General features: G+C 40.5%; 1 protein-coding gene across 8 annotated transcripts in view; it reads left to right on the forward strand.

Moving 5' to 3' along the window:
- The window catches only part of LOC143288449 (uncharacterized), a 71562-nt gene that overhangs the window by 14688 nt on the left and 44394 nt on the right, over nt 1-12480 (forward strand). For all 8 annotated transcript variants that reach the window (XM_076596940.1, XM_076596941.1, XM_076596943.1 and 5 more), the window contains exons 15-23: nt 998-1042; nt 2067-2206; nt 4543-4648; nt 5420-5509; nt 5907-6094; nt 6440-6500; nt 6963-7013; nt 8542-8586; nt 9611-9750. In XM_076596940.1, the coding sequence (XP_076453055.1) occupies nt 998-1042; nt 2067-2206; nt 4543-4648; nt 5420-5509; nt 5907-6094; nt 6440-6500; nt 6963-7013; nt 8542-8586; nt 9611-9750 (866 nt within the window). The remainder of the gene's footprint in view (nt 1-997; nt 1043-2066; nt 2207-4542; nt 4649-5419; nt 5510-5906; nt 6095-6439; nt 6501-6962; nt 7014-8541; nt 8587-9610; nt 9751-12480) is intronic.

Raw genomic sequence — 12480 nt, forward strand, 5'->3', positions numbered from 1 at the left:
TTACTAAATGTCTTCCTGATTTTGGTTAGAAAGTCAAACTTGTGATTTTCATGCTGAGTGAAATAAATTCATGTTGTGTTTAACTGCCAAAAGATCAGTTTCAATTTTCAGTTTCAAGGAAGTGTCAAAGTGTGTGGACTGATCCATTTCCCCTGCACCACATCTACTGTAAACAGATTTCAAAATTCAGCTCCTAACAGATCGAGATAAGACAAGACAGAGAAAGAGAGGGGATACTAGGCTGCTGACAAGTGAATATCAGATAGAAAAGCCCTCATTCATTATCTGGGTTGAAGCATCTCATTGGTTTTGTCTTTGCAAAACCATGATTTTTGATTCTGGAATGATTCTGCCCACACTCTGTTCACTCTTTGAAGAAATTGCTGTATCTGTTTCCTCTGATCTGTCCATTAGCTATGTAAAGAGATTGCCATTTCTAGTCGGCTTCTAGTCTATATCATATGGATTCAGAGATTACTTGATTTACTCTGTCCTTTATCCATTTCTTGTATGTTGAAGTGATTGCTGCATTTGTTCTGTTCCCAGTCTGTTTCATTGCTGTTTTGAAGAGGTGGTTGCATCTGTTTTGTCCCTCATCAATGTGATATCTTAATGAGGAGGGTTTTTTCAGCATTTGATTTGCTCATGTCCATTTCCTAGCTGTTTGAAGAGATTGGTATATCTGTCTATCCCTGGTCTGTTTACTATCTGTTGTAGAGATTGCGACATTTCTCATGTGTCCAGTCCATTTCCTGTTTATTTGAAGAGACTGCATTATCTGTTCTACCCTTGATGTGTTTCTAGTCTATTTGAAGAGATTGCTGTATCACACCTCTAAGCACATAACTGCTGCTTTATCCTTCATCCTTGTGGCTGCACATAAGTACATGGGTTGTGAACAACCTGGGATGAACAGCAGTCACAAAACGGGTTTCTATGTCCGATAAGTAAGTGTTTTTCATCTACAAAGGCCCATTTGTTTGATTTGTCTTTGCAGAGACACCAACAGGAACAGAAGCTCCAGTTACACCTGAAGACTTAGGTATGACTTGCAACCACTAGTAACCTGTGTGATTGTGGGTGTGTTCATGTGTGTGTGCGTGTGCGTGTGTCTGTGTGTGTGTGTGGGTGTGTGATCGAGAAAATTTGAGAAATTAGGGTGATAGAGAGTGTGAATGTGTGTGTGAGCATGTGCATTATTGTGTCTGTGTGTGTGTGTATGTATGTTTTATTTTATGTGTGTTTTTGTGTATGTGTCCGTGTCTGTGTGTATCTTTCTATGTAGAATAGAATAGAATACATTTTGATGTTATGAAACCTTAAGGTTTATAAGACACAAGTACATAGATAAATAAATGAATAGATGAATTACTTTATATACAGTTGATTAATAAACGACATTAATTGGAACAGCATTCATAAACAAATTTCCTAATCTAGTTTGTATATATTCATCATCTGTAAGCATCAACTGACTGGGAATATTTCCTGTGTTATTCGCATTTTGAATATCTTTTATATGTTGTTCCCTTAAGGCTTTATATTTAATGCAATGATCAAGAAGAAGGATTTTGCCTTCCAGTATGTTACAGTTGCTACACAATCTGTCTTCTCGTGTAATGTTTAAATAACTACCCTTTTCAATTTCAGGTCATGCGTGCCTATTCCGAGTTTTGTTAAAGGTTGACTGTGTTTTGTATCTGATATATTAAAGAATAGGTTTCAGTTTTGTACTCTGCTGCAATCTTATTGTAAAATCTAAGCTTTTATATTTTTCCTCTTTTATTTTTGCAGTATCTAATACATGTTTTCTCATTTTTGAGATTCCACATATTTTAGTCTGTGTACACTGAAAGTGAATTGGTTTTTCCTAATGTGATCAAGGCCTATAGTACCCGTGTATTTGTGCTTCTCTGTACAAGACGTGTATGTGTATCAAAGTTGCAATGAAAATAGGAGAAATGGCACAACTGTATGATGAAGAAGAGTTTAAGGACTGTTAACAATGATGTAATGGATGGTAATGTTTTCTGTGAATGGACATATGATGTTTGGTGTGATTACAGTTGACAAGTCCCCAGATAAAGTGTTGATTGGAGAAATCCCTCAAGAAGATGGCACAGTGATAAAACTGTTCAAGATTACGCCAAAGAAGGATGTGACCATTGAGGCTGAGAGTCCTGGTGACGTTTTGCAGCAAGTCCCTGTAAGTTGTTGGTTTTAGATGGTTATCCATATCATTCAATCTTGCCTCTGGGAATTGATAGTCAAATACCTCTTTTCCCCATTCCCTCTTTTGCTACCATTGCATTCAAACTAAAGATGTGTTACTCATATATTTCATATACAATCCTGGCTGTTGAGTTTATATTTGTAGAACCTTTCATACAAAGACCTCATCACATAGAAGATAATGTTCACAAACGACCATCTGAATGAACACATCTTCTTTCCTTATCGTCTTGCCATGCACTAAACCTGCACTGCTAATAAGAACTTTTGGCTTTCCAGGCATGTAATGTTTTCTGAAAATTAGACATTTCAACAACTTCCAAAAGAAGGAAAGAAATAAAAGAAAGGATTAACATGTCTTTTCTCCCTATCTGCTTCTCTTCGTCCACCGTTTTGCCTGCATATCGCTTTCTATATGGTGTGTTTGACAACTGTTTTCACTATGAAATAAGAAAGCCAGAAAGGCATGGTAAAGTGAGAAAAAGAGCCAAACATGCAATGATTTGATACTAACGTTTTTTCTGCACATTGAAACAGTGGAAACTTTTTACATTACAGCACAACTTTCGTTTTGACAAAAACAAATCTCGCTTTCTGGTGGTGAGCTAACAGGTTCAAAGGCTTCCAGCCAAAACCGTATTTGTGGATCGTGAACAGATTATTTTCCTCTGTCTTTAGATACACAAGATTTTCTTCGGAATCTTTCTGGTTTGTCAAATTGGAGTTGTTGACATGATTTACAACCCGCTGTCTGCCATCTTGCCTCAAAATTGTTTTGGTGGGAATCGTTCAGAATGCAGTAGCTACTGTTGTTTGAAGCATTTATTTGTATTTGTATTACTCCTTTTGTCACAACAGATTTCTCTGTGTGAAATTCTGGCTGCTTCTCCAGGAAGACCTCGACGCTACACTGACAGCACCACCTTTTTAAAAAAAAAATTTCTCCCTGCAATTCTATTTGTTTTCCTATTGAAGTAGATTTTTCTACAGGATTTTGCCAGGGATAACCCTTTTCTTCTCGTGGGTTCTTTTATGTGCGCTGAATGCATGCTGCACACGGGACCTCAGTTTATCATCTCATCCGAATGGCTAGCACCCAGACCACCACTCAAGGTCTAGTGGATGTGGAGAAAATACTTGCGACTGCCGCTGTGATTCGAACCAGTGCGCTCAGATTCTCTCGCTTCCTAGGCAGACGCGTTACCTCTAGGCCAACACTCCCCATGAGCCATTAAGTTGTGGAAAAGACGGGAATAGGCCAACAGTTCGAAAGGTTTAAACACATAACTATAGGTTGTTTGGATAAGAGTAAAATGCTAATCTGATGGGGCAAAACCGTCCATCTGTTCATTCTCTTTGCAGAAAAATATTTCAGTACCACAGAATGAAAATGAAGGAAACTTTGGGATCAACTTAACGTAGTTTACACCTCATCTGACTGCAGTACTCCCTTTGCTAATTGTTTAATAAGAAAATCATTTTTGTTTGGAAGTGTTGCACAAGCATTTGTAGTTTTTATTTTAATTTGTCCAAGCCTAAAAGTTATGATGAAATGTAAAGCTTGTATACATATGATTGTAAAAGAATGAAATGCCAATCAGTCTGGGTTCATTTGAGTGGAATTCTTCCTTTTCCAGCATACGTTTCAAATATTTGTCCATTGGGCTTCATTAGGAGAGTATGACATCCCTGAATGTTGGCCTCCGTGATGATTGTTGATGTATCCTTTCACAAGAAATTTTCTCTGATGTCATACTCTCCATTTGAAGCCCTATGGTCGAATATTTGAGAGTGTAAGGGAAAAGGAAACAGTCATTTTGGGATGTCTTCATCCAAGGATCAATACTAATTGGCAATATTTTCATGGAGTGGTGTCAGCAGTTCCAGCCTTTACCTTGCTTATCTCTCTAAGATCTGTCAGCCTATTTATATATCTTTATATGTGTGTTAACGTGTGTGTATGTGTGTGTGTGTGTGTGTGTGAGAGAGAGAGAGAGAGAGAGAGAGAGAGAGAGGGAGGGAGAGAGACAGAGAACTGGTAACACCGCACACGCACATTCCCACTGTAAGTGTTTTTGATTTCTTTCTAATCTACATCAGTAGGAATTTTTTTTTAATCTTTACATTTATGTGATAGTTAAACCAGAATTGTTGTTAATGCTAAAGGGAATCTGAATCTAATTCTATAGATTATGATTCATCTTAGTTGTTGTTTTTCATCGCACCTTTGTTTGTATAGTACTTCTGCTGTTAGGACATACAGCATACTACAAGTAAGACTAAAATTGTCAAATGTCTTTTGTGTATCAGGACGTTGATGGAGATTTTCCTGTGGCTAGGCCTGTCACTGAAATTGTCATCATTGATTCAACAGACGAACCCAGAGAAGTTGTCATATGTGAAAAAGTCACAACAGGTAAACCTATCCATCTTGCAAGCTCCCTGGTCATATGGTTTCGTGTGTCTGTGTGCGCGACTTTGTGTGTGTGTGTGTGTGTGTGTGTGTGTGAGTGTAAATTTGGAGTGTCCAAAATTTGTCAGTGTAATGCATTCCAGATTGAAGTGAAAAAGGGAAAATGTTTCACACACACACACACACACACACACACACACACGCGCGCGCGCGCACACACCTATAGACACATAAGTATATAGATAGACAAAATCGGAAAAGACAAACAAACAAAAAAAAGAAAAGAAAAAGAAAACAAAACACTGCTAACTATATTTTTTTTTTAAATCAACAAAACTTTTCCATGCGTGTTTACTTTTTTTCTGTGTAGACAAATGTGTCTTACTGCAAACGAATTTTCTGACTCAAGTATGGGCTTTTAAAGAAACCTGTTTGACTCTCATGAATGATTTCCGGTGAAATATAGCTACATGTTATGCACTGGTGATACAAGGTAGGATTAACGTGTATGCATTATTGAGAAGATAAAGGTTGTCAATTCTCAGTTAACATTACCTTAAGCTTGCCATAAAACAACTTTCCCACACATACATTTAGGCCTTGATTGCTTCTTTAATCTTGTAAACACAACACCTCCTTTCTTATTTTAATGCTAATTTTCAGGGACACAATATTTATAACTTATCTTCAGAATTGCAACCGATTTTCTCCAAATGTATCATTGAAATGATTCATATCTTGTTCATTCCATTTGCAATGTTTTGCCCATAACAGGAACAACGCAGGAAACAACAGGTCCACTTACATCAGAGACCACCACAGTACCTCCAGGAAGCAGCACAGAGGGTCCACCAGGAACAACAGGTAACCTTCACTTACAGTTGACTGTTGGAGTGCAGAGACTGAATCTATTTGTCATGTATATTAGTATGCATGTATGCTAGGCACTAAAGTGTGCTTGATTTTAGGGTTGGAGCTAAGGGCCAAATAATTCATCAATCATACTTCTTAATTGGCTAGAATCCACATTTCCTGGACGTCATTGCCTGAAGCTATCCACTTGACAAAGTATCCATTGATCTAAGAAGCAAGAAACATGGACATGAAAAAGTGGAATGAAACACCTACACCTAAGTGAAATGTGATCAGTATTGTTTCAGCTACATACAGGAAATAAAATTAGTTTCGTCTTTTTAATATTCAGAGCATCAATAATGACTACTCATTTGTGATGTGATCTTTCTTTGTACTTTGTGAACAGGGCCCAGTGAAACACCATGTGCTGTTGAAATGAAGCCAGAAGTACCAGAGGGAAGTACAAAGATACCAGGAGAGGAAGAAGGCACGTTTTTACAGACGATAAGCTACACTGACCCAGTGTTCCTGGAGAATATTCCTGGTCCAGAGGATGAACCCAAAGGAGAAGTCTACATCTCATCACAACCTGTTGTAAGTGTGTGTGTGTGTGTGTGTGTGTGTGTGTGTGTGTTACGTGTATATGGTATGTTTGTGTTGTGTGTGTATGTGTTTGTGTATTTGTGTGTGAGGGTTTGTGTGTGTAGTGGATGTTAGTGCATGTTCTCGCAATCTCACTATTCAAGTGGTGCATTGATGTCGCCATGTACGATATAATATTTGTTTGAGTGGCTATGTGCAGGTGGGAGGAGTGGGGTGTGGTGGGAAGGGATGTGCTCATGCTATTGTTTTTGTGTTTAAAAGCATGCATACAAATTTGAGCGCATGATTGTATGAAAGAACAGGTCTAAGCAGTGTTTATTTTTCTTTCTCCTTCAGGACGGCAAAGTTACTGTCAGCAAAGATGAAAGTGTCATCATCCCTGTGATTTCAGAAGCAGGTAAGAAGTCCAAGCAGAAAAAACACAGTCTGTTTTGGGATCTGTCTGTCATGTGACCAGAGTTGAGGGGCATGTTGCTACTTATGAAGGTTTTTTTTTTTTTTTGGTTTTGTTTCTGTTTAACCCACCAGTTTTCCGATGTTCACCCATCCTGTCTTTCCTTTTCATGTCAGGGATCCGCTTTCGCTGCAGGCTAGGAAAAGTAACTCATACATAAGGAACTTTCTCTTGGACATGTTTATACAAGAAACTCATGGGATTCCACGTCAACTGCCACAAGGTCGTGATTATGTACATGGAAACAGAACCAGCTACTAACATTGATGACGAATTGTGAAGAAGATATCAACTGGTTGGAAGGGTCTATATAACCTGTAAATATTTTGAGCAAAATCTGAATGTGTACTTTCAGTTCTCTGCCTGTCTCTTTTTTCAAACATATTTCTGTTTGCTGTCTTTCAGGAATGACCACTTCAAGTACCATTACCACACCGGGTGAGACTAAAACAACAGGTAAAACAGCAGTTTGTGTGTGATGGTTATACATTACATTACTATATATGTTTAATGTTCTCAGTGTGTGTGTGTGTGTGTGTGTGTGTGTGTTGGGGAGTGGGGGGTGATGGGGAGAGAGAGAGGCCTGGAAACTTGCAGTCAATCTGAATTAATTGTGATATACTTGAAGAGACGTACACATACTGTAGTCTTCATCCCTTGTTCTGCTGTTTATGATTGCTATTGCAGATAATGAAAAGTGGAAGAAAGGCTGGGTTTGTTTTTACATCAGTGACATCTTTGTCATACTATTATGGTTCGTACTAGAGATTGCTATCATGTCTTGTCTTGTAACTGGAGTGCTGAGTTACAGCTTGTCTTATGACTGAATTTGCCAAAGTTTTGTCTGAATCCACTAACAGTACAAAAGGGAACACATGTATGAATAATTTCATCATTGTCTTGTGATTGAGAAGTGTTGGTGGTGATCTTGAAAAAAATGTAATTCTTTATGGAATTATTCTTTCTGAATTACGAAATAATGAACACTTACTAAATGTCTTCCTGATTTTGGTTAGAAAGTCAAACTTGTGATTTTCATGCTGAGTGAAATAAATTCATGTTGTGTTTAACTGCCAAAAGATCAGTTTCAATTTTCAGTTTCAAGGAAGTGTCAAAGTGTGTGGACTGATCCATTTCCCCTGCACCACATCTACTGTAAACAGATTTCAAAATTCAGCTCCTAACAGATCGAGATAAGACAAGACAGAGAAAGAGAGGGGATACTAGGCTGCTGACAAGTGAATATCAGATAGAAAAGCCCTCATTCATTATCTGGGTTGAAGCATCTCATTGGTTTTGTCTTTGCAAAACCATGATTTTTGATTCTGGAATGATTCTGCCCACACTCTGTTCACTCTTTGAAGAAATTGCTGTATCTGTTTCCTCTGATCTGTCCATTAGCTATGTAAAGAGATTGCCATTTCTAGTCGGCTTCTAGTCTATATCATATGGATTCAGAGATTACTTGATTTACTCTGTCCTTTATCCATTTCTTGTATGTTGAAGTGATTGCTGCATTTGTTCTGTTCCCAGTCTGTTTCATTGCTGTTTTGAAGAGGTGGTTGCATCTGTTTTGTCCCTCATCAATGTGATATCTTAATGAGGAGGGTTTTTTCAGCATTTGATTTGCTCATGTCCATTTCCTAGCTGTTTGAAGAGATTGGTATATCTGTCTATCCCTGGTCTGTTTACTATCTGTTGTAGAGATTGCGACATTTCTCATGTGTCCAGTCCATTTCCTGTTTATTTGAAGAGACTGCATTATCTGTTCTACCCTTGATGTGTTTCTAGTCTATTTGAAGAGATTGCTGTATCACACCTCTAAGCACATAACTGCTGCTTTATCCTTCATCCTTGTGGCTGCACATAAGTACATGGGTTGTGAACAACCTGGGATGAACAGCAGTCACAAAACGGGTTTCTATGTCCGATAAGTAAGTGTTTTTCATCTACAAAGGCCCATTTGTTTGATTTGTCTTTGCAGAGACACCAACAGGAACAGAAGCTCCAGTTACACCTGAAGACTTAGGTATGACTTGCAACCACTAGTAACCTGTGTGATTGTGGGTGTGTTCATGTGTGTGTGCGTGTGCGTGTGTCTGTGTGTGTGTGTGGGTGTGTGATCGAGAAAATTTGAGAAATTAGGGTGATAGAGAGTGTGAATGTGTGTGTGAGCATGTGCATTATTGTGTCTGTGTGTGTGTGTATGTATGTTTTATTTTATGTGTGTTTTTGTGTATGTGTCCGTGTCTGTGTGTATCTTTCTATGTAGAATAGAATAGAATACATTTTGATGTTATGAAACCTTAAGGTTTATAAGACACAAGTACATAGATAAATAAATGAATAGATGAATTACTTTATATACAGTTGATTAATAAACGACATTAATTGGAACAGCATTCATAAACAAATTTCCTAATCTAGTTTGTATATATTCATCATCTGTAAGCATCAACTGACTGGGAATATTTCCTGTGTTATTCGCATTTTGAATATCTTTTATATGTTGTTCCCTTAAGGCTTTATATTTAATGCAATGATCAAGAAGAAGGATTTTGCCTTCCAGTATGTTACAGTTGCTACACAATCTGTCTTCTCGTGTAATGTTTAAATAACTACCCTTTTCAATTTCAGGTCATGCGTGCCTATTCCGAGTTTTGTTAAAGGTTGACTGTGTTTTGTATCTGATATATTAAAGAATAGGTTTCAGTTTTGTACTCTGCTGCAATCTTATTGTAAAATCTAAGCTTTTATATTTTTCCTCTTTTATTTTTGCAGTATCTAATACATGTTTTCTCATTTTTGAGATTCCACATATTTTAGTCTGTGTACACTGAAAGTGAATTGGTTTTTCCTAATGTGATCAAGGCCTATAGTACCCGTGTATTTGTGCTTCTCTGTACAAGACGTGTATGTGTATCAAAGTTGCAATGAAAATAGGAGAAATGGCACAACTGTATGATGAAGAAGAGTTTAAGGACTGTTAACAATGATGTAATGGATGGTAATGTTTTCTGTGAATGGACATATGATGTTTGGTGTGATTACAGTTGACAAGTCCCCAGATAAAGTGTTGATTGGAGAAATCCCTCAAGAAGATGGCACAGTGATAAAACTGTTCAAGATTACGCCAAAGAAGGATGTGACCATTGAGGCTGAGAGTCCTGGTGACGTTTTGCAGCAAGTCCCTGTAAGTTGTTGGTTTTAGATGGTTATCCATATCATTCATTCTTGCCTCTGCTAAAACCATATTTGTGGATCGTGAGCAGTTTATTTCCTCTGTCTTTTGATGCACAAGATTTTCTTCGGGATCTTTCTGGTTTGTCAAATTGAAGTTGTCTGTATGCCATCTTGCCACAAAATCGTCATGTGGGAATCGTTCAGCATGCGATAGTTACTGTTGTTTTGAAATATTTAAGCCATTAATTTGTGGAAAAGTTTAGAATAGGCTAAATGTTCGGCAGATTTTAACACATGACTATAAGTTGTAAATTGCTGATCTGATGGGGCCAACAGTGTCCATTTGTGCACTCTCATTCTAGCATAATGTTCCAATTCTATTTAAAACAATGATGGCGAAAAATAACTTTTCAGAGTTTACCCTTCGCCTGACTGCATTACTGCTGTTGTTATTTGTTAAAGAAATCGTTTTTGTTGTGAAATGTTGCACAGGCGGTTGGAGTTTTGTTTTCACTTGTTCAGGCCTGAAATTCATGATGAAGTGTGAAACTTGCATAGGTGGGCATCCTTCAGTCTCGGAAGACTATGGAGTTGCGCTCTAGGTGTTTATTCTGGTACAGCGTCGGGTGTGGCTGGCCAGTCCGACGCGGGAATGACAGTCCCTGTGGCAGAGGGCACGGATGAAGTCTGACGCTGGTCTGTCTGCCTGGGCTGCAGCCTTTCTTATTCTCTTTGCCTCGTGCTGCTGAGCGAGTGTCTCTTCGAACTTGGAAAGACCTTTCTGCACAGTCTATCTCCAGAGTGACCGTTCGAGGGCTGTTGCTTCCCAGTTGTTCTGGTCGATGTTCAAGGCCTTTAGGTCCCTCTTGCACACGTCTTTGAATCGCAGCTGTGGTCTGCCTGTGGGACGTTTTCCCTGCACAAATTCGTAGAGGAGATCTTTAGGGATCCGTCCGTCGTCCATGCGCACGACATGGCCGAGCCAGCGCATACGTCTCTGTTTCTCTGTTGTACATGCTGGTGCATCCAGCTCTTTCCAGGACAGTGTTGTTTGGGACCTTGTCCTGCTAGGTGATGTTCAGGATGCGTCGGAGGCTACGCATGTGAAAAGCATTGAGCTTTCGCTCTTGTCGGGCACGCAAAGTCCAGGACTCGCTGCCATATAGGAGGGTGCTCATGACGCAGCTCTGTAGATCTCGATCTTTGTGTGCTCAGTCAGCTTGCTGTTGTTCCATGCTTTCTTTGCCAGTCTGGTCATGGTGGTAGCTGCCTTGCCGATGCGCCTGTTGAGCTCTGCGTCAAGTGAGAGGGTGTCTGAGATAGTTGAGCCCAGATAAACGAAGCCGTGGACGACATCCAGTTCATGGTCATTGATGCTGATGGCTGGGGGAGAGTCAGCATCTTGTCCCATGACCTGTGTTTTCTTCAAGCTAATGGTAAGTCTGAAGTCTTGGCAGGCATCGCTGAAGCAAGTCATGAGCTGCTGTAGGTCCTCGGGTGAGTGGGCGGTTACTGCTGCGTCGTCTGCAAAGTGAAGGGCGACGATGTCCATCTGCAGTCTGCTCAGTTCTCTGTCGATGACGGCTGTCTTGCGAGCATCATTTACTTCCTGCAGGTCGTCAGAAAAGCCTGGTGTCATTGTCCTTACATTCCACGTGCCCAATTTCAGGGTGGGAGTTTTCATTTTTCTGTTGCCTGGTGCACAGTTGTCAATCCGCTTGTCGGTTTTCACCCTAAACCCCACGCATCCAGTGAGGCTAACGGACCGTGGCGGGGCAGCACCATACTGGCTGGGGACTGCCCTGCTTAAGGCGGGCGGTAGCTGCCCAGTGAGATGCGATGACCTCTCCCACCGTCGGAAGCAGCCCCTGGCGTCTGACTCTACGCCAGTTGAGTATGCAGACTTATAACCGGTAGACTGATACTTCCCGTGTTTTGTCGACGCTGCAAAGCGAAGCTGGAGTGACCTCTCCAGAGCGCGAAGCCTGGGTAAGTAAGTATGGAGGGCAAGCTGTTACCCATGCAGCAGACACCCCCCCCACCCCCCACCCCCCCGCGCCCCCTCCACGTCGCTGGAATGGTCCATTGGAAAGGCAAGCGCCGATGCACATGGTTCCAGTGCCGTCGCAGGAGTTGCCAGAACGTTGCTGTATACAGCCTCTGACTGCCTTGGGGACTTGGGATTTTTCCTCAGGGTTGACTCCCGAAGCCTTTCCTATGAGTGGGTATGGCCGCAAGGCAGCGGAGGTTTGAAATCAGAGTTTTCTCTTGGATGAGCTGTCTTCCCAGACTGATGAGCCCCATCTACCCAAAGCACTGGTTTTCAGGCGCCAGGTGACCCGCCTTCGCCCCTTCTCCTATCAGTAGTAGCAGTTCCGCCGGGCTTATATCAAAGCCACACGAGCAGGCTAGGAGCTGGACTTAGTTGTCAGAGGCTGTTGGAGACGCGCGCCGTGAGGGGCATTTTATAGACAATGGGAGCTTGTCCCCATTGCCACCCCTCGGCTATGACAACCTTGGAAACCAACTTGCATAGACATGATTGTAAAACAGTGAAATGTCAATCAGTCTGGGTTCATTTGAGTGGAATTCTTCCTTTTCAGAGCACACAACGTTTGAATTTTCGCATTTTGGGCTTAATTAGGAGAGTATGATGTCCCTGGATGTTGACCCCCATGACGATTATTGACATAGCCTTTTGCATGAAACATTCTCAGACATCATATTCTCCATTGGAAGC

This window comes from Babylonia areolata, chromosome 12, assembly GCF_041734735.1.
Source record: "Babylonia areolata isolate BAREFJ2019XMU chromosome 12, ASM4173473v1, whole genome shotgun sequence".
Taxonomy (NCBI): Eukaryota; Metazoa; Mollusca; class Gastropoda; order Neogastropoda; family Buccinidae; genus Babylonia; species Babylonia areolata.